Source organism: Ricinus communis, chromosome 10 (genome assembly GCF_019578655.1).
Source record: "Ricinus communis isolate WT05 ecotype wild-type chromosome 10, ASM1957865v1, whole genome shotgun sequence".
Taxonomy (NCBI): Eukaryota; Viridiplantae; Streptophyta; class Magnoliopsida; order Malpighiales; family Euphorbiaceae; genus Ricinus; species Ricinus communis.
In genome coordinates, this window is record NC_063265.1 from 17,695,561 (window position 1) to 17,718,489 (window position 22,929).

The 22,929-nt window shown below is 31.1% G+C and overlaps 4 protein-coding genes, 1 long non-coding RNA gene and 1 other non-coding gene across 7 annotated transcripts; 3 read left to right on the forward strand and 3 right to left on the reverse strand.

Annotated features, from left to right (window-relative positions):
- Positions 1–232: 232 nt before the first annotated feature.
- On the reverse strand, positions 233–4,520 carry LOC8259807 (probable E3 ubiquitin-protein ligase BAH1-like). The gene is made up of 6 exons (XM_015722350.3): positions 4,027–4,520; positions 3,637–3,881; positions 3,275–3,514; positions 3,037–3,174; positions 1,033–1,091; positions 233–949 (listed from the first exon to the last, which is right to left on the reverse strand). Exons 1-6 carry the CDS (start codon positions 4,259–4,261, stop codon positions 844–846), a joined length of 1,023 nt encoding a protein of 340 aa, XP_015577836.1. The 5' UTR covers positions 4,262–4,520; the 3' UTR covers positions 233–843.
- On the reverse strand, positions 1,290–3,030 carry LOC107261643. The gene is made up of 2 exons (XR_001535556.2): positions 2,166–3,030; positions 1,290–2,063 (listed from the first exon to the last, which is right to left on the reverse strand). It is a non-coding gene; the product is annotated as an uncharacterized LOC107261643 (long non-coding RNA).
- A 3,179-nt stretch (positions 4,521–7,699) lies between the features above and the next one.
- LOC125371386 (ATP synthase subunit beta, chloroplastic-like) lies at positions 7,700–8,044 on the forward strand. Its single transcript, XM_048380367.1, has one exon. It carries the CDS (start codon positions 7,700–7,702, stop codon positions 8,042–8,044), a length of 345 nt encoding a protein of 114 aa, XP_048236324.1.
- Positions 8,045–10,532: 2,488 nt separating this feature from the next.
- Positions 10,533–10,606, reverse strand: TRNAM-CAU. Its single transcript has one exon. It is a non-coding gene; the product is annotated as a tRNA-Met (tRNA).
- A 2,647-nt stretch (positions 10,607–13,253) lies between these two features.
- LOC8259819 lies at positions 13,254–15,175 on the forward strand. 2 transcript variants are annotated; one of them, XM_002524067.4, is made up of 2 exons: positions 13,254–13,489; positions 14,168–15,175. In XM_002524067.4, the coding sequence occupies exon 2, from the start codon at positions 14,181–14,183 to the stop codon at positions 14,940–14,942; it is 762 nt and encodes a 253-aa protein (XP_002524113.2). In that variant the 5' UTR covers positions 13,254–13,489; positions 14,168–14,180; the 3' UTR covers positions 14,943–15,175. The 2 variants fall into 2 exon arrangements, with proteins under 2 accessions (XP_002524113.2, XP_015577803.2); XM_015722317.3 differs by having other exon boundaries at positions 13,275–13,489; positions 14,181–15,175.
- A 2,779-nt stretch (positions 15,176–17,954) lies between these two features.
- Positions 17,955–20,958, forward strand: LOC8259809 (amino acid transporter ANT1). The gene is made up of 3 exons (XM_002524068.4): positions 17,955–18,701; positions 18,951–19,604; positions 20,316–20,958. The coding sequence occupies exons 1-3, from the start codon at positions 18,471–18,473 to the stop codon at positions 20,718–20,720; spliced, it is 1,290 nt and encodes a 429-aa protein (XP_002524114.1). The 5' UTR covers positions 17,955–18,470; the 3' UTR covers positions 20,721–20,958.
- The last annotated feature ends 1,971 nt before the right edge of the window (positions 20,959–22,929 follow it).

Consider the following 22,929-nt stretch of genomic DNA (forward strand, 5'->3'; position numbering starts at 1 on the left):
AACAAAAGAGAGAATTGACGTAAAACATAAATCATAACTTCTATTTCAAGAAAAATAAAAATTAGTTTGATTACTTCTGAAAACAATAGCACTTTAATCTTTACATTACATTTCAGTCCATCACTTTAAAATAAATTCATTTTCCAACCCTCATTTCTCAAATTAAAATGACATTTCAGTCCTTCTTTGTCCACCATATAACAACTAAAAAAAGAAATTACATTTTGAGAAATTTAAGAATTGAAAATATCATTAAAAATAAAAAATTAAGAATTACTATACATTATTAGGCTAACTAAAAAATTATATTGAAAATTGAAGAACCAGAAACAAATCACAGATTAAAAATGATTGAAACATCACTAGTGCTTTACGCTTGCAGGCAGATCAACTTAATATTATCCATTTTCTGCATTCTCCTCATGCTATGAACATCATCAACCAGAACTCTAAATAAGAAGTGATCATACTCTGAACAACAAATCTGGCATGAAAATACAATCTGCCACCATTATATGACCTTGTATCATAGAGAGAAAGAAAAAGGTTTAGTATTGAACCAAAGAGCTACATGAATTGCAATCCAAATGCATATTGGTATTAAAGGGAGCAAGCAAGAATCAGAAAGCTGTCTTGCTGATAATGATCACCAAGTCATCCTTGCAAAAATTAGAATAATTTTGCTCTCCTTCCATCACTAAATCTGCATTGTCTTTTCCTTTTATCTCTCTGCGGCTTGAATCCTAATTCAACTTCCAAATAATCTGGAATCTACCGAGATTATGTATATATAAAGAGATAGAGAAAACCACTACTTGGTCTCTGCATTAGCTTCATGATCAGTCAATACCCAATTGCATATTTCGTCTGTAGATCCCAATAGTCCTTCGTTTGTTTTACGATCTCAGCACGTTCAGCGAACATCCTCTCCTTCCAATGGTCTTTGCACCTGTTAGGTCTCTGATAGTTATTGGTGAACTTTACTGATAAATTTAACAAAAAGAAAGAAGCAGATTCTTCTCATTTCTTCACCTTGTTTTCAATAGCAGGTCCAGTTCCAACATATGCACCGAATTAGCATATACTCCAGCCTGCACAGGATATGAAAGAAACTTGATGTTACATTTACATGTAAGAAGATTCAATTCACTTCAATATATACTTGGAGTGACATATACAGATAATGAACATTGCTTTTCCTGGATAATCATTGGTCATCATAGAAGATTGCTAAGTGTTGATTGGTTAATTAAAAATATTACACCTATATGAATTAATATGGAAATATGTGAAGTACAAATAGTTCAGATCTATTAGCAACAAGAAGTAGATTCACCTAGTCAATTTATTTCAGTTCTCATCCCAAATAACAATTTAATAATGACTTGACTGAACACCTACCAAAGATTAGAATTTGGGGATGTAGCTACAGAACTATAAGTTATAACTCTCCCTTTTAAAGCAATAACCAATTCTTGGCATAATAAAAAGACAGATGTGGACTTAAATTGACATTGGTAAGAAAATAGCTACTCATATTCCTAAAGCCAAACCAGTGAACCACTCATCCTACTGAATTTCGAAGTTTCCTTGGTTCCATACATCTTATCTTTCATCCGGCCTGAAATAGCATTTTTAGTGAATATACTCTGTCGATTCATACACCTTCCCATGCAAACTCACTGGACAGCCCTCGAGCACCTCCTATGCTATCTTAAGGGAAAATTTGTCTAATGCCTTTCCCTCAAGCAAAATGGCTCTCTTCGTCTCCATGAATTTTCTGATGCCGATTGGGCGGGGAGTCGCCATGGTTTTACTTCTACATCTGCATATATCATTTAGCTTGGAAGCAATCATGTTTCATGGAGTTCTTGCAAGTACTGAACAATTGCCCACTCATCTACTGAAGCAGAATATAGAGCTGTGGCTTCATCTACAGCAGAGTTAGTGTGGGCTCAGTCCCTCCTATACATCAACTCAGCGTTTCACTTGCAAAAGATCCAGCCATTTATTTTGACAGCATTCATGCTACCAATTTTTGTTCTAAGTTCTAACTGCGTGTTCTACATAAGACGAAACACATTGCACTTAATACAACTTTCTCAGAGACCAAATTAAGGCTGAATTATTGCACATCTCACATATTTCCACAAAGGACCAGCTACCTGATGCTCTCACAAAGGCTCTTGCCAGGGTCTTCAATTTCTCTGGTCCAAGATTGGCGTCTCTAATGGAGCAACATCATGGTCAAACATGATCCCTCAATATTAGGAACTTTAATTTACCACTTGCCTAGTTTGCTGTATTCTACTGTTATACTTAGCTACATAAATATGCATGTGTAAATAGAAATAGTATGAATAAGAACAATATAGCAACCTTTTCATATTATTCTCTATATTATGTATGGACATTACTCATTAGAGAAAAAATCATCATAAGACAGGTGGATGCAAAAGTAAGCAAAAAGAGAATGAGAACACAAATACGACCATTTACAAATGTCTACAATTCTCTACAAATAACAAGGCCAATCATCTGCATGAACGATTAAGAAAAAGAACATCAGAGGACATAAAATGCACAAGCTTCATGTCACATTGGACATATTAAACTCTCCTTGTAGGAATATGAGTATCGAAAATGTATTCCAACTCCTGCATTTTACCACCAGCCACAATCATGTATAGCCAAAATTTTGTTGGAACTCTCAACAGAGAGCAGAGATTGAATGCTAATCACAAGTACGATCCAAAATCAAAGGGAACGGGATAAACCTTTTAATTGTATAGCTTAGTCATTATTGAAAACCGATAATATATACTCATAGCAAGAGAAGGTTGAGAGTTAGCTTGCAAAAGTCAAAAGAACCTCTGATGGCATTTCCTTCCCTAACTAAAAGTTTCAGTTTAACAAATGTCCATTCTATAGCAATAAATTTACATGCTCACATTTAAAATTCAATAGTATCAATTGTAGATAGGGAAATGCTGTATCATATACATGCATACATACATACATTAATGGTATACTAACCTCTCTGCACACAGGACACTTTTTATCTGGATTTGCAGTTTTAAGGCCTTGAAATATCAGTACGGAAGCAGCTGAACAGGCACAAGACTTGCAAAACAGATGCCCACAGCTTAAAGCATATGGATTAAAAACTGTCTCCTGAAAGAGAATGACCAAAAGCAAAATAAGAAAAGACAACTGATTTTTTTTTTTTTAAATAAAAAAGTAGTATTGTTTTTCACCAGAAGCCATATCTTACCAAGCAAATGGCACAAGTTAGAGAATAATCTAGCTTAATAGAATTTGGAAGCGTGAGTGTGATGACAGGTTCTGTAGCATTAAGATCACACGAGAAATAACCACAGAATTCTCCACCATCTAAGCCATTAAAATTCAAATAAAATGCTCCCAACTCAATTAGCCAAGGTGATTGCAAAAGCTCTATGTGCTCAGCCCGTAACTTGGACTTGAAGTTCTTGCCATTGACAGATCTATGCACCTACATTGATCACTACAAATCATCAACTCTCTTCTTTTTTTTAAGCAATCACAACGGGAAAGTAACAACTAAAAATGGATTGATCGACCAATAAGCTTTAGCTCAGTGGTATTAGGGCATACTTTATCGTATTTCTTTAGGATCTTGAGGATAGCAATTGAATTCATGGTAACATATTTAATCAGCATTCTCCCTTCTTCTACCATAGCTTGCTGATCGTTTCTGAAGCAATGCCGTAGCCTGAGTGCATATCTCTGCATTCCTTTCGCAACATGGAGATGAAGAAGATGTCTAACTCTTGAACTAAAACATCCAGCTATATCTGAAGCTTCTTTCATCAGTTCAGTAAAGAACATCTGATCACACACTACAAAACAAAACAAAACAAAAATTCGAGCATTAGCATGCAAACAGACATTCAGTCAGTATTCGATTATATTTTGTATTCTTTGCCATCGGGAAATGTGAAAGATCAAAAAGAAAAGGAAAGAAAAGAAAGAAGAAAAACTTACATGGGCAAGATTGACACTGGCACCACTGAGATAATGTAGAAGAATTCTGTATTTTATTTTCTTGAACCTGTTGTTCAGTTATCCAAGAATTATTATCATTATTATGTAAGCCTTGACAAATCCTGCAACTTTTTAAGACTTTTTTAAGTCTTTTATACTCGACATGAGAGCATTTATCTAAAAGCCATTCTTGATCTCCATGCAAATACTCCATGAATGTCTCTCCAAACTTCATCTTCTCCACAATGATAATATATAATTAAACACTTACAAATTTATATAAAAATCTAAAACAAACAGCACTACTTGAATTCTGATAAAACAATTTGCACTTAAAAGCCCCACCAAAAAAGAGAAAGTAAGAGTGAGAGATGAAAACAGGAAAGAAATGCGAAAAGGGTATGGCTGGAATCTGAGGAATACCCTCTAAGAAAGGAGAGTTAATAAAGAAGGAGGAGGAGAAGAAGAATTAGTCATAAATCAATAAAAAGGTTTAAATTAAGGCCGTTTAGTGGTTTAAACCGTAAGGAAAGAGGGCCGCGCTATTCTCGGGATTTACAACGCCAATGGGATAAAAAAGATGGGCCTTTGGTTGTAGATATATGTATTGCATGATTCGCACGTGTTCGAATTCTAAAGTCCACTCTGACAAGTTACCTTTGGGTCAGTCATATTTAGAGCAGCTTCTTCTTTTAGACAGGCCAAAAAGTTATGGATAAGTATCTAAAAACTTTTAGAATTGATGGATTTTCATATTTAATTTAAGTTGAATATAGTAAATTATATCTATATCTTAATCCAAAAATTTTAATATAATAATTTTTATTGCATAATAAATTTTAATTATTATTTTAATTTAATAATTAAAATTATATTTAAATTTATTTAATTTCAACACAATCTATTTTTACAGTCCATATATTTATATAGAACATACTCTTTAATTTATAGCCAAAGTCGTAATACTTTAATTCAAATTTTACATTTAATAATGTTCATTAATTGGATTTTTTATGTTCTCGTGTTATCTATTATCTATTAATCTTTTCAATTACTAATTTTTTAAATCAATCAATTAATTTATATTTTTTAATTTAAATTATTTTAAAATATGTACTTAATATACAATTCAAATTTATATATAATTTTATAATTTTTTATTAATATATTAATTAATAAATTATATTCATAATTAAATATAAATTTTAATATTAAGAAATAGAAAATTAATTATATTTTAATATTATATTAATTAATAAATAATTTTTTAATAAAATAATTATACTGATTCTATTCTAAAAAGATAGTAGTACATTAATTATATTTTAATATTATATTAACTAATAAATAATTTTTTAATCAGATAATAATATTAATTCTATTCTAAGAATTAGTATATTAATTATATTTTAATATTATAGTAACTAATAAATTAGTTTATAATTAGATAATAATTCTAATACATAAAATAATATTTTTAATTATATTCTTAATATTATATTTGATAATAGATTAAATATATAATAATTTTTTATTTTAAAAAATACTAATATCAATTATATTGGTATGTCACTTTATAATATTAAAATTAATTAATAAATAATTTTTATATTATTGTATTAATAAAATTTTAAAAAATAAAAATATTTAAAATAGTGAATTGTTATTATTTTTTAAAATCTTGTAAAATAATATTATATATTAAAATTTTTATTAAATTGTATCTCTCAGTTTACTGTATAGTAATTGTTGATAAAGTAAAACTGAAATAGAGAATAAGGTAAAAAATTGATAGTGAGAAGGAAAGTTTTTGTAACGAAAATATAGTGATAAAATAGAATATAAACACATATAATTGAGTGTAAAATTAAAATCACAAGTTTAGAGACCAACGTGTGTATCCAATTATTATGAATACAAGGAATAAAGTATTTATTAAGTATTGTCTAGTAGTGTTTGTGGGATGTAGTAAATATAAAAGGGAAAAGGTGTTTTTTTGCTTCGACATGTGCAAATTAGTTCTTAAATTTGAACTCTTAATTCCTTATAATGTATTAATTCTGGATGCAATTGAACTATTAACTTTGAGAAATGTACTAATTCAAACTCCTCATTAATAGACAAGGTAAATATCTGTTCAAATAAGGGATGTGGCAATCTCTTTTTAATTTAAAACGAATTGAGATCCACGTTATGGCTGCATCACCTACTCATTATTGCCATGATTTTCTTTCTTTTACACACTCTCTATTTATTGTCTTTTATCCTCTAAAAACTTTTTCTTCTTAAGTTTTTCTTAAGAACCAAAAGTACCCTTTTCTTCCTCCATCTCTAACATGCTCTTCTTAATCATAAGAGAATGCTTAGTTCAACAGTTGAAAATATGATCATGGCATAAGTTTATTTGTTAATTTTGGATTAAAGGGCAGTAGAAATGAGATTAGAAACTAACTATGAAGAACAATCTTGAGTACCAAGTGTCAAAAGCTTAAGGAGCTCATATAAGACACCCACAAATCTAATTCTTGAGGAGTTCCATATATTATATATTGGTGCTGATAAAACTATGGGTGGATGAGAAAGAGAAACTGCAGAGGAAATGGAGTTAAAGGGTATGATATATTGGAGTAGTTAAAAAAAGGATTCTTTTACTTACAATCTTTTTTTTTTTTTTTTGTGATTGAAATAAAAAAACGCTTTTAGTTCAGCTTGGTCAAATGTGGGTCTCCAAAATTTAATATCATAGGTTCAAATCTTATAAAACGTAATTCTGTTTTTGTTTTCTTTAGTCAAACTTTATACAAAAAAATAGAAAATCAATTTGAATTTGATCTCTTATAGATTTTTTTTTTTAAAAAAAGAAGAAATCAAAAGAAAAAAGTATTAATTAATTAATTAAAAGCCCAACTAATCATTACAATAAGTAATAGGAATTAAACCTAAAACAATTCCATATAAAAAAGCTTCAATCATCTCAATTTATTTGAATATTAATTTATATTGCTCATAGATTTTGATAAACAAGAATAAAAAGTTAATACATTAAAGAACTAGAAAAATGGAATATCTTTCTTTTTTTTGACACCCTAGACTTTTTGCATCAAACTTTAGAAATAAAAATACATATTCTCTCAATATGAAATAATATTTATAGGTATTTTAATAAAAAGAAAAGATAATATTTTTAAAAAACTATTAAATTACAAGGCCCAAAAGGCAGATTGATCAAATTGAACATGACCTTAAAAAAGATCAGTCTTCTACAATCCCCTCCTTTACATCAGCAGCCTCCGAGACAGTGCCCAAATCGTAACGTTTTTCGTGCGGGTCGGTGAAATAGACATGTCTGTGAAGATGCGGACTACCTGCACCTGGACAGAAAGACCCTATAAAGCTTCACTGTTCCTTGGGATTGGCTTTGGGCCTTTCTTGCGCAGCTTAGGTGGAAGGCGAAGAAGGCTCCCCTTCCGGGGGGGTCCGAGCCATCAGTGAGATACCACTCTGAAAGAGCTAGAATTCTAACCTTGTGTCAGGACCTACGGGCCAAGGGACAGTCTCAGGTAGACAGTTTCTATGGGGTGTAGGCCTCCCAAAAGGTAACGGAGACATGCAGAGGTTTCCTCGGGAATAAGAGAAAAAAACAAATAGAAAATCATTCATAAATATTCACGATATGTTTCCCATGGTAACTGGGTTCATGAATTATGGGCAACAAACCATACGAGTTGCACGGTATATTGGTCAAAGTTTCATGATTACCTTATCCCATGCAAATCGTTTACCTGTAACTATTCAATATCCTTATGAAAAATTAATCACATCGGTGCTAGATGTAGCTTTTCCCCCGGGAAAGATGCCTAATATTTACAACACTTCGGTAGTTAAGGGTCAAGATACTATTGGTCAAGAAATTAATGTGACTTGTGAAGTACAACAATTATTAGGAAATAATCGAGTTCGGGCTGTAGCTATGAGTGCTACAGATGGTCTAATGAGAGGAATGGAAGTGATTATATAGCAGTATTTGAAAACATATCTTGAGGGCGCCCTAAAGCACTCATGGTATCATTATGAATATATCAACCAAAACTGTGAAAGCCTAAAAATATACATACCCAATTGAGATGTGATATGATTGCATCGCGATGCTTCAGGACATGATCTATTTATACCTATAAAAGCTATTAGATTCATTATGTAAGGTATGACTACAAAAAGAGAAAAAAGTCGAGCTACAAGAAAAATTCCTGCCGCTACCATAGTAGCAGCATGTATTAGAGCCGAAATAGGAGTAGGCCCTTCCATGGCATCCGATAACCATACATGGATCACGAAATTTTTGTGGTCTTCTCTATCTAATGAATGGGAAGATAAGGCTAAGCGGAGCGAAAAGGATTTTCCATGAGATGTGAAATGAAAACTATTCACCCCACACGAGGTTTGTGAATAAGTGGTTGTCTGATAATAAGCAAGGAATATCCGTCTTTCTGCTAAACAGGGTGTATTGAACTCATAATACATTAGATACTTTTTATGAATGTCAACTAAGTATCGTAAATAAATTGCTCCATTCTTGATCAACTTAATAACCAGAGTCATTATTTGATAAATGATCACTATGAGTCAGACTCAATAGAATTTGATCAATCCTTTTCTATGTCGTTAAGGTGGAGAACTAAATCAAGAATTCTCTTTCTTTATCATCAATCGAATCACTGTTCACGACCAAGGATTCTATTTTATCATCAATCCAATCACCGTTCATGTTTTTTCTTTTTCTTATCAATGAATAAATCTCTTTACTTGTATGACTTAGATGTCTCGTATTTCTCGAAAAAGTGATTCGATTGATGAGATTTGGTGTGATACTTATGAGATCGATGAGATTGATATTCAAAAATTTCTTCTTAGAACGTATTGATTTAACCTCATAAGTGGGACCACCACCCCATAGCATGTTGCCGCTAGAAGCAGAACCCCGCATTTCTTCTAGAAAATCTCTTAATTGTTCTAGAGAAACTAGAAAAAGATTATTTAACCAGAAAGAATTCAGTTCAGATGTAGGATACCTATCCAGAATTTTTCGCAACTCAATCATGTATCGGACACCCATATTCCAGGACTATACAACCCGGTTACATGGAAAGCGCCAAACCCAAAGCAAGCCACCCATGAGAGAAATAAATGAATTCCAAAGATCTTTGGCAAATCCAAAGAAGGTTTTCCTGTACATTCATCACAAAATATTTCTAGATCCCAATACACCCAATGCCAAATAGCTGCCAAGAAGCACAAGCCAAAAAACACAATATGCGCCCCAGCCACGCCTTCATAACTCCAAATACCCGGATTCGTTATAGTTCCTCCTGTGATACTCCAACCACCCCCCTTTTTTAGATACAGATTTAAATTAAACCATCAAAGATTTAAAATAAAATAAATAGGTAAAAAAAATTCAATTTTTCAGATAGACTATCAGATAGACTAAAGAATTGTCTAAACTAAAGAATTGTCACTGAAATTAATTATGGATATTCTATGTTAAATATTAAAATTAAGCGAGGGATGACAATTTTTTTTTACATTACAAAATCGGAAACAAAGGTGTTAATAAAATAAAATGCTAAAAATACATACATATAAACATTTTTTCATTTTATGAATAGTTTATTTGACTTGACTTGATTCTTTCTAAAAAAATTTCCTAAAGTAAAGCAAAAGGTGAATAGGATATATGAATCAATCCCATCCCAATTGTCAGATAGATTCTCAATTGTTAGATAGATTTAGAATTATTCATTAAAGACAAAGATAAAATATATGAAAAATGAGGCTAGTTAAAAGAAACTACATATGTTTCATATGTAGTTTCTTTGTTTGTTTTAATTTTCACAAGCACCGACGAAGGCATTGAAATAGATATCTTCCATTACTAATACTAAATAACTCCTATCTACTTCCCAAATTAAATTATATGGGAGATGTTAAATGATAAATCAAACAAGGAAAGATCCTATATATTCACCTCTTAAAAAGAAAAGAACTTAAATCAAAATACTTAATAGCATGGCGATACATTTATACAAAACTTCTACCCCGAGCACACGCAATGGAGAGTAATGATCATACGTCTGTAATGCATTGTATGTCCCATAATAGCTCTCATTCTTCTTCCCTTTCCCGGGAGTCGATGGCTATTCATAGCTATTACCTTGACACCAAAGAAGAGTTCGACCCAATGCTTTATTTTTGTCCTAGTTGATCCTGATTCGACATTAAAAGTATATTGATTTTTTTCCAATAACTGAATACTTTTGTCTGTAAATACTGCATATTTGATTCCATCCATAAATCTATTTTCTTCCCTATGAGTTCTAGTCTCAATAAGAATGCTAGTTCTTACTGTTCATATGTTATGATATGAGTATACCACACCATGTACGGATGATGAGATTCCATTGATACAGAGCCAATTCTAGTAGACTTATTGGAGGGTCCCATTGGCGTGCATCCAGTAGGAATTGAACCTACGAATTCGCCAATTATGAGTTGGGCGCTTTAACCATTCAGCCATGGATGCTTAGCGGGGATCCTCGTACATGGTGAATAACCAAATTCCAATTGAAATGAAATCTTTAGGATAAATCAATGCAATTTAGAAGGAATTAGTGAAAGGACATCAATTCAAATCCTGGATTTTCGAATTGAAAGAGATCAAGAATTCTCTCTATTTCTTAGATTCATGGACCCAATTTAATTCCGTGGGATCTTTCATTCACATTTTTTTCCATCAAGAACATTTTATAAAACTCTTGAACTCCTGAATTTGGAGTATCTTACTTTCACACAATTCACAGGGTTCAACAAGCAATCGATATTTCACGATCAAGGGTGTAGTACTATTTGTAGTAGTGGTCCTTATATATCGTATTAGCAATCGAAAGATGGTCGAAAGAAAAAATCTCTATTTGACAGGGCTTCTTCCTAATTCCATTGGACCTAGAAATGATACCTGGTGTATCTGAGATACCTAGTGTCTAAAAGTGACATACGGACCGTAACTGGTAAATCCATCCTGCCATGATAAGAGAGGACTAGCTTGACAGCTCCAAGATGGAGATGTGTGTATCCCTGTTTCTTCCATTGTTCTATAAAGGAAGTGGGAATCTCAAGAGTAACATACTGCTCTTGAGTGGTAGAAGTAATGGAACATTGTAAAAGAGAGGAATATTGAACATACTCCTTAACAGATAAGGGTTGTTTGTGGATGATTTGGTTAAAAGTTTTTCGGACAAAGTTCTGTTTCTTGAAAATGTTATATGGGTTGATAATGGGTACAAGAGTATTTTCTATTTGGACACTTTCAGGAATATGAGAAATTTCCACAAGATGGTCGATTTTATTAGAGATAGTTTTTCTGCAAGAAGGAGAGAGTTGTAGAGTGGAGGTATGAGGAGTGATTTCTGTAGTCATGATAGCTAGATTTCTCTTCTCTATCACCAAGGCTTTGATACCAATTGTAGCCGAGAGCTGCTCATTCTAATAATTCTCATACTGTAAACTCAAGGCAAGATAAATCCTCAAGCTAAGACCATATAGAGGCACATTTGCCATGAGAAGTCTTTGTGCTCTTTTGGATTCTTGTAGCCTAGAGCTGCTCATTCTAATGATTCTCATACTGTAAAGTCAAGGCAAGATAAATTCTCAAGCTAAGACCGTATAGAGTCACCTTTGCTATGAGAGGTCTTTGTACTCTTTTGGATTCTTATAGCCGAGTTAGTCCTTTTGAATTATAGAAGAACATATCGTGCAAGCAAATAGCTCATAGCCAATGGATCGAGAGGAAGAGATGAAGAATTTAGAAAGCCATGAGAAGAATATTATATTGATAGATGATAGAAAAACTTACTTACTTCCATTACTCTCGACTTCTCTTTATATAGAGAAGCCTAAATACAACAAGACAGAAAAGATAAGGTGGGAATCTTATCTTTCACACATGTCTTCCTAAGAAGAAAAGATGAGATTTCCCACTTATAAAAGGATAAGACCTATCCTTTAAAAGACAGAAAATAATACACTAATAGGATGAAAAAGATAAGATTGGAATCTCATCTTTTTACATCTTTACATTTTGAATTATGGAGGAGAGATATAGTCTTTATTGCCAGCTCACGGACCACTATCATCGTCCATGGGTTGAGAATCTTGCATAATGGCATCTTTCTGTTCAGTGGTCAGACTTGGATCATCTAGTGGGGTCGGCAGTATAGATAAGACAGATTGTTCAATAATGGAGTGTTCAGTCCATAGATGTCCATTGTAAGTGCAAACAAGTGGTGTAGAAATATTGGTCCTTTCTAAATCATTTCTTAATTGTAGAGTGTGCTTCAAATCCCTTGTTATTGGCGGAGGAGCAAGATGTAAGGGCATTTCAATTGTTCTCCAATAATGACAGATGTTTTGGGTGGCATAAGTGTCTTCTGAGAGCTTAAAGTAAGGCCTGTGAAGGATATAGATGGTATGATATCCTGAAGCCTTGAAGTCATTGTCTGTGAACAATTTGTTTTCATGAATGATTTTGAGGAGATTCTTTTTCCATTAATACGGGGTCTTGAACCAAGTGAGATATTTCCATGGATATGTTCCTGCATTTGTATCAATATTGAAGAAGTATAGGAGGTCCATGACTGATACTTCTATAGCATAATAACAAACCGTGGAAAAACATTTGTATCAATATTGAAGAAGTATAGGAGGTCCATAACTCGTACTTCTATAGCATAATAACAAACCTTGGAAAGATACCAGAGAAACCATAATTCACTTTTATTTTTTAAATATTTCTTAAATGCAGCCAATATTTTTTATTTTTTAAATTGTTAATATTAATAAAAATATATATTTTTAATAAAATAATAAATCAAAATTTAACTAGATATTCTATGCACATAACAAATTGCTTAAATATATATATATATATATATATATATATATATATATATATATTAATTTTATTTAAATTAAAATTAATTTTTAATTAAAATTTTTAATCTGTTTATAAACGTTATAACATTTTATTAGATGTAATACTATTTATAAAATTAATAATTCATTAATGGTTTAGATTAAATACATGTAAAATTATAAAAAATAAAAATAAAAATAAAATAAAATATTAAATATTAAAAAAAAATATGCAGTATTTTTTATATAAAAACCTCTAAAATAAAAGAAAACAAATACGATAGTTCTTTTTTAACTTTGCCTAAAAGAAAATAAAAAAGAAAATCTCTGCAGGCCCCATCGGATCAACGACTGCGATTGCTGTGAAAAGGAAAGACTGTATCACGCTTAACCTGGACCTGCTACCATTTTATTTTTCCTTCCTCCTCTTCTTCTTCCATTCGCTCGGGCTTCTATCTCTCAATCTACTGTACTCTGATTTGCACCTCCGTACTCTGTAAGTTTATATCTTTGTTTTTATTTAAAAGAAAAAAAATTGATTCTTTTAGCATTTCTGTTGATTATATTAATTATACTTCTGTTATATTACTGCCAGCTGGGTTTACAATTAGTCGTTTAGATTAAATTTTTGGTATATATGATATTAGATGTTTGAAAAGTTGAACTGAGACGAAATTTGCAATCATTTACCTATGTAATTACAATTAAAAGGGGAACCCTTTTTGCTGTTCCTAATATATCAAAATCACCTGCTCCCTATTGGGTATGCTTTTCCCTAACTTTTTTTTTTAGATAAGATTGTTAATTATGTTGCTTTTACACGGTTTTAATTCAAGCAACTGGGTAATCCCTTATTTTATGGAGCCATCTAATTTTAACGGTTTCTCTTGTTCAGTTTTATTATCATCTGAGTTTATTTGTGGGGTGTTCTTTAATGCTCTGGGGTTCAGTGCATGATGAAGGAAATTCTTGGTTGTTACATGGGCTCTGCTTGATAAAAAACGTGGGAAATGTAGCTGCTGAAAGCGAGTAGTTAGATATAGCCAATATTCTGATGTCCTTTGAAGTTGCAGAACAATTTACTGGATGCGTATTTTATAATTGTTTATTATTTCTAGAAACAATTGGCAAATCGTTTCTGTTTTCCATGATCCACTAATATTATATCTGGCAGGTTTTTGGACCAGATGGGAAAGGCAAAGCACCGGCAGCTGGTGGCAATACCTAAGAGCAAGGATGGTTCTTTAAGTGGCACAGATTTGGATTGGGAAGATAGTTGGGTTATGGTTAAAAAGCAGAGAGTCACTATTCTGATACCTCCCCAGCCTCGGGCCCAAGGTTCTACTGTGCCAAAGCCAGGACCACGGAAGCTTGAAGCCATGCCTATAGAAGCTGTAAATAATAAATCCTCCAAGCCAGTTGAGACTCCTAACAGGATGCCTTCAGTTGAGGAACAAGCGAAGGTAACTTCGGTGACTGCTAATAGATGTATTGAAGTGTCTACAAGAATTCCTACACAGCATCTATCTGCATCACACAAGCTACCAAGACTAAATGTCGAAATGGAAGCGGAAAATCCCGATCGATTTCATACTTTTAAGTCGCATAATGTGCTTGGGGTATCAAACGTCTCAAAAACAATCAAGCAACCAAGACTATTGCTCGGGCAACGGCATTTTCTTGATGGAAGCATACTGCTGAATCAGAGACTAAGGGCATCTCTGCTTGAGAAGAAGCTTCAGAAAGCAGGTGGGTTGAGCAGGTGGTTAGCATCAATTGGGCTGGGGCAATTTGTGAAGATTTTTCAGGGTAATATCAGTAAGTTTCAGTTGGTTAATTTAACTATGAAGAAGCTGAAGGATATGGGCGCAGACGCAGTAGGCCCTCGCAGAAAGCTGATGCATGCCATCGATTGTATTTGCCAGCCATACTGTTTCGAAGCACGCTAAATGTTCTCTAATTCTTGTAGCATCTGGTGATATAGGTGTTAAATTTTGATCAACACAGTTACATATGCATATGTAATCTTTCTTGTAGATTTTGTAGTTAAGAGACGAGCCTTTACTAGTTGTAACATGTTAATTGGCTATAAGTGAGTGAGAAATCTGTGTTACATACTAAATATGATAGCAATGAACTTTTTTTCCTGCTAAAGAAAACATCTTTTTCGACTTTCATCTTTTATCCTCAGGTTATAATGGAAAATGTACTCTGTTATTCGATAGTAAAAAACATGTTAAGTGACATTGGTAGAACTATACATTGAATTAAAATCATAAGATTGGAGCTGTAGTTTAGTACCTTGCGGAGAAGGACGTTCTCCAAGTTTGAAGAAGCAAGGTATTGATATGCGGCTTGTGTGGTGGGAACAGCATCCCAAAATGGATATTGTGAAGAATCTGAGCATTCTGATGAAATTTATGATTGCGAGCATATGATATCTCAAAACTTATATAACCACATTACCCTTTTCTTGTTTCAGAATTTGTAAAACGAACACAACAGTTATAAGACATTGCCATCTCATAATTCATTTTGTATGATCTGTAGCTGGTTATACACCCAATTCGAATTACCATATTTTTGTGGAGTTGTTCATCATGCCGAAAACAGGCTCATATATCTCAGCATACAGAAGTTGGCTCCCTGGAGGCACCAACTTAATCCGGTTGATAGATTCTTAAGCTTTGCATTATAATTTGAGAATTGAGAATCTGAATTCTCCTTCTCGGCACATTCTTGACCAAAAACCTTAAAAATCCAACAGTCCTAGCCTCCTTTTCTGAAAAAATAGTTAATACCCAATAAAGATGCAATAGAATCAGGAAAAAGTGTTCCATTTGAAAATCTTGGCCATTTGGAGTGTAATTAGCCTTGAGCCACGTAGTAATATAATTAGTGCTACCTGAATCCACTTCAGAATCACCAAAGACTAGAATTGTGGGGAATTCTGGCAATGTTAATGCTTTTGATGAGTAAAAACAGATTTGCCCATATCATTTGTATTATCAACATGGTGGAGAAAATGATTGTAGCCATTATTTATGTGCTTTTTTTTCAGTCGGTAAACTGTTTTGGGATTTAACATAAGTAAAGTCCGATTATAAATTAACAACTCTTTTAAAAACTTATTTGATAATATGCTTTTCATTTGATAACCCCTTTTAAGTATCTGATAATTTTGCATTAAAAGAATAGGCACACACTTCAATTTAAGTATTATAACTCTATTTATTTCCTGAATTACGAGTCTTGTTTTTATATAACCCTAATTATTTCGGCATAACATAATGCTTAACCACAATTTAAGGTATGTTATAAATATAAAAATTATACTTAATTTTTTGAATGGAATGATGATTTCATATATCCATACCAAAGAGCAATTTTAAGCACTTTTTTTTTTTATTGTGTTTCTTTTTCTTCTTTTATGTTATTAAAACATATGATATAATTTAAATTTAGATTTTACTATTGTGATACTCTATTATTATAAATGTATTTTTTAATTATAGATAATTAATTGATATTATTTTAAATAATTTATTAATTATATATATATATTTCTATTAATTCAAATTGTCAATAAATTTATATATAGTTTTTAATTATTTATATAAATTAAATTATGTAAATTAATCTCATAATTGTATAGTACTATCAATTAAATTCTAAGAGTTTATAGAAATTTTTAATAAATGAAGATAACATATGTAGTTGATCAATAACCAAGTACTATATATAATTAATTAATCTAGCATTTAATTATATTGATAACTTATTGAAATTAATTTTTATAGGTTTATATGGTACGTTAGAATGACTCGTAAACATATTATAAATGTAATTGAGAAAAACAATTTCAATGGCGTTTTTGTTAAATTATTTAATTTTTAGGATAAATTTATTTTAATATCTCTCATTCTATTTTGTCATTTTCTAGTTTTAATACTTAACTTTTATATTTTAACTTTTACTTTTAATATAGATAACTCATTTATATTTTTCTCATAAGACTTGTTTATAAATAAAATTTTAAAAGGGACTAAATACATTATATCTAGTCCTTTTTACTTTTTAATTTTTATTTAAATATTAACTTAATTAAATATAATAAACATAAATTTAATCTCAATTTATTTGAATAAATTATATTATCCAATCTACAAAATTATGAATTTGTAGAATACTGAAAGTCTTTTTTCCAAAGGACTTTCTTTAAAAAAGGATTTTCCAAAAGAGAAAATCCTTTTAATAAAAAAAAACAACTCAAGTATCATTTAATAATAGACCGGTTTTCTATCATACATAAAACACAAGAAAATTTAAAAAATATATCCTTCTAAATATTTTGGTAAAAGTAAATTGATATATAAAATCTATATATAAAAAGTTCAGTACTATTATTATATTTTAATATAATTTAAATTCTATATTCTTTTAACAATTGAAAAGAATCTATATTTTTATATTGTTTATCGTTAATAAATCTAAGTTATTATTTATTGTGATCAATTTACCATTAAAAGTATTAGAATAAAAGATTGCAAATCTCCTAAAAAATTATTTGATACTACAATGGAAGTTTTTCATATGTTTTATTCACAATCATGCCATTTTTAAAACATACTTATTAAATAATTCTTAAAATTTATAATGTAATAAAATAATTCTAAGGAAACAATTTTAATTATTTAATTAAAATAAATATTCTTTTCATAATTTATTATTTAATATTTTTATTATTTTGTTTAAATATATCTAATAAATAATTATTATTAATATTAATTTATCAATCATTTTTTATTATAATTCTATAACAATAATTTAGACAAGAACAAAACTAGTGACCTTATACAAATTCAAATATTATATATACAATGGGTATATTTACTTGCTAAATATATCCACAAAAATATCTCAAATATTAAACCTTATTTGAGCTAAAAATTTAAAAAATAAAAAAAAATACAGCAAATTCAAGATAGTAATGCCAGAAGGTTAGTTAAATTGCAATAAGCAAAGAGAGACGTATTTTTTCTGGTTTCTGGATCCAATTACCTTATATAAAATTATTAGAAAATTAAATTAAGAAAAAAGGAAGAAGAAAAGAAGAAGAAGAAGTAGAAGATATACAATCCATATGTGCCAATTCCTTTCCTTTTTTTATTTTTTTTTTTAATTTTATTTTTAGATCTATCATCTATATATGTATATAGTTTTGTTCTTCTGTTAACTGACAAATTTGCACTGGCAAAACGGCGGTATTTTGTTATAATGGCCATCTGCAACAACCAATTTAAGCTGTTATCCATTTGCAGACATCTTCCATAATAAGTCATCCTTGTATTTTGACACAAACCGAAATTTATCTGATATAAACAGTCCAAAAAACAACCGCATCAATCAACAAGGAAGAAACAAACAAGACCCAGAGATTTGCCAAATTAAAGAGAAAACAAGACAGGAAAAGAGAGATGGGTACTGAATATAAAGAGTCTACAGTTCCTTTTCTTGAATCTTCTTCTTCTTCATCAGGAAGAACAGGATCAGCTTCTTCAATTCAAACTCTAGGGAATATTATTGTTTCAATTGTTGGAACTGGTATTTTAGGCCTTCCTTTTGCTTTTAAAATTGCTGGTTGGTTTGCTGGTTCAGTTGGTGTTTTAGTTGCTGGAATTGCCACTTACTATTGCATGCTTTTGCTGGTTAGTCACTTCTTCTTTTTTTCCTCTTTTTATTTTCCCTGCTGTATCCCTGCTCAAGATTCAGTCTTTTAGTAATAACTTGTCAAACTCAATGTTTTAGGGTAATGGGTTCTGGTTAATTTATAATTTTATGTGTTTTCCTGGGTACTTTATTATAAAGTTGAAAGGAACTTAGCACGATGACTTCTCCTTTTCGTAATTGCTTATTGACCATTAAATATTGCATTTTCATCTTTTCTTGATGGATAGGTTCAATGCAGAGACAAGCAAGCATCCGAAGAATTAACACCAGAAACAAAAACATACGGCGACTTGGGTTACGAATGCATGGGCAATACAGGCCGTTACTTAACGGAATTTCTTATTTTTACATCTCAATGTGGAGGATCAGTAGCATACTTAGTTTTTATTGGCCAAAACCTATCATCAATATTCAAAAGCACAGGCCATGGTCTCAATTTCTCATCCTATATATTCCTGTTAGTCCCAATTGAAATTGCACTTTCTTGGATTAATTCTTTATCTGCTCTAGCGCCTTTTAGCATTTTTGCAGACGTATGCAATATGTTGGCAATGGCAATAGTGGTGAAAGAGGATGTAGAAAAGGTAATAAGTGGTGAATTTAAGTTCAGCGATAGAACGGCAATTACATCTAACATAGGAGGGTTGCCTTTTGCTGGAGGGATGGCAGTGTTTTGTTTTGAAGGATTTGGAATGACTCTAGCACTGGAGGCATCAATGACTGAAAGGGGCAGATTCTCTAGTTTGTTAGCCAAAGCATTCACTGGAATTACTCTTGTCTATGTGCTATTTGGATTTTCTGGTTATATGGCTTATGGTGATCAAACTAAAGACATTATAACCCTCAATTTACCTCATAACTGGTCTACCATTGCAGTTCAGGTTCCAAGTTCTTCTTCCCTTTAACTTTCACCTAACTTATTCTGGCTGGTATAATTTGCGGACTGCAATTTCCATTTCCCTTTACTTTGAAGATTTGTTTTACAACTTTTTGGATGTGATTGCTATCTACATTACATATTTTTTATTGCAGTGAAGTTCTATTGTGCCCCAATACAGACTGGAATTGATATAATAGAGCTAGCTTTAGAATCTGGAACTGGTTCTTTATGCCATTTGCCCTGTTAACAGATGCTTTGCCTACCTGTCTGCTTTGTCATTATCTCAATAATTGTCATTCACTATCACCATCTCAAATTGTAGCTTAGCGTACTTATTTTAGCATATGAACTTTATCCAAAAGCATATAAAGCCAAAGGTAAAATAAGTGATACAGATCCATGTGCATTGGCATTAGGCATGTTCATCCTCACCTCAACTCCTACATATATTCCATTCACCAATAGTTTTCTTCTGTCAAAGTATCACATATAGTGAAATAGTATCAGGCTCTCGTGATCTCAGCAAGATATTCTTGTTATCAGAACCCTTTATTTTAATACAAGTTTACCTGTAAATCGTGTTTTAAATTCTTATATTCTAACAAAAATGATAATGAAACTTCCATGATGAGTTTGTTTCAATTATCACTGTTTCAATACCTATAACCTTAGTATTGCAGGTATGCTGAATCTTTATTTTTATTGACAATAGATTGGATTGTGTCTGGGACTAATGTTCACATTTCCTATCATGGTACATCCAATTCATGAAATTGTGGAGGGGAAGCTAGAAAACAGTGGATGGTATCAAAAGCTCCATTGCAATGATGGTGGAATTGCAACGAGAGTTGGAAAATTTGGAAGATATGTGAGTCGTGCGATTCTGATCGTTATGTTGGCAGTCTTGGCATCATTTGTTCCTGGGTTTGGCATGTTTGCTTCGCTTGTTGGGAGTACCGTATGTGCACTAATCTCATTTGTTCTGCCAGCTACATTTCACTTGATACTGTTAGGTCCATCTTTGCATTTCTGGCGGCGAGCCTTAGATTATTGCATTTTGATATGTGGATTGCTATTTGCCGGTTATGGTACTTACAACACCGTGGTTGGTGTTTGAAACAATTTTGGTTTTGAGTTTCTGTTTCGTTTTGAAGGAAAGATGTCTCTGCACTACAAGCAGTGGCTGCATAAAACAAGTATATGACTGTTTATGGAAAGAGATACAGTGTTGGAAACAGATAGAACAGAAATTGTACACTGAAATATATCAATAGGCTTTGTGTTTTGATAGTAACAGTAGGACCTCATCCAATCAAAATGTAGTTCAGTTATTAAACCATTTGCTCCTACCATTATCTCTCATCTTCCAAATGTTCGGTCTTGCCTTCCAAAATGATGTTGGTTTTTTTAGGTAGATTTTGTTTGTCATTTTATTTAGGTGAAATATTTATTTCTATTGGTTTTTTATTATAAGTGATAAATGTAAATAAATAATTTAATCAATATAAATACGATATTTTAATAAATAATGCGATACGGAAATATGTAATTGACTTTGTTTCAAGGGTATATTGATTTCGTATTGTTTCATCCGAAACGATTGGAATATCTCATTCTGTTGAGAAAAAATTGAACAAATCGTTCTGGTAAAGAAAAATCGAACAAAATACTTATAAATTTTGTATCTCGGCTATTGTTTACCGTTTTGGCCGAGACAAGCTAAGAAACGAAGGTTACTTTGTTACTTCAGTACATCATGCTAGCTTATGTGCTTGGCAAGTAGCTCCTTTTCTTGAGCCTCTACTTGTTAATGATGAAGGTCATTAACACTCTGATTGTTTGGTTTTAAAAAAATAATTGATTTTCTATTCTAAATAGACAAAGTTATAATTAAACAATAGATAAAATGGACTCTTTATCCTTAAATATAATTATTTATTATAAAAAATCTCGATAAATTAAATATTATTTTAAAAAATTTTATTATTAATGAATTATATAATTCTATTATTAAAATTAATATAATTTTGAAAACTATATTCTAAATAAAAAATTTGCATTTAATAAAATTTCATTCATTAAAATAATTTGCAACATTATAAGATATATTTTATTCCGATTTAAAAAAAAAAGATATATTTTATTCTAAATATAGTTTTGGTACGGCTACTGGAGCGAAATTAATAAGCTTACATATTTATCTAAAACTTTCTCCTACTGTTGTTGATTTTTCTCTTTTTTCCTTTTTGTTTTTAAATAATAAAAAACTTAGTAAGAAGTGGCAAAGCATGCTCACCTTACAACTGAATAATGGAAAAAAAATAAATAAAACAAAAGAACTTAATAAGAAGTTACTCAGCATTTGCACATTCCAAAGAAATAAACTTAATAAGAAATTCATACAACATTCATATTTTCCTAATTAAATGTCCATTTTATAGTATTATCATTCTTCAGTGAAAAATTAAAACTCAATGGTGAGGATTTTTTTTTTTTTTTTTTTGGGTTGACAAAACTTTATGTGTTTCTTACATTCTTTATATGATTTGTGTTCTGATTAACAAAAAAAAGATATCAACATAATGATGGGAACATACCAACACCACAATTTTGTTTGTGGGTACCTAATTTCATAGAGAAGCAATCACCAAAGAAAGGTATCTGTCCCCCACTTTGTTTGATTGCCATTGCACTTCACAACTTTGCTAAATTACAAAGCCATTCCCTAAATTATGAATTACATTAAGGTCTGAGCCCACTTGAGAGCATTTATTATGAATTACCAAAAAAGTATCTGTCCCCCACTTTATTTTCGTGTGTGAGTTTTTAATTTTATAACAAATGTAAAAAAAATAATTATTTTTCTATGATAAAATGGTACAAATAGTACAAAATCATTACCTATCTTATCAATTCGACTGAGGTAAGATTTACTAAATCTCTATATTTTCCCTATTAGGAGTATCATTGGAAATGTAGTGACTTGGATTTCCAACTTGTCTTTTTTATCTTTTAAAAAGTTTCTTTACAATTATTTTGCCAACTACAAACCAGGGACGGGTTGATTTAAAATTGTTCAATTCGAAATTGTTATTGGCTGTTAAAAATAAATTTTTAATTTTTAATTTTTTATAAAATACTTTAATCGAATATAAATTTAACCAAAAAAATAAATAAATCATTTATCTGCTTTTCTTCAAAAGCACCTTTTAAAATTTATAAAATTAAAATTTTCAAAATCACTCTTATCAAACACAATTCTAAATAAAAGGCCTTAAAAGAAATAAAAAATTAACTGTGATGCATCTTTTTCCCTCTCTTTATTC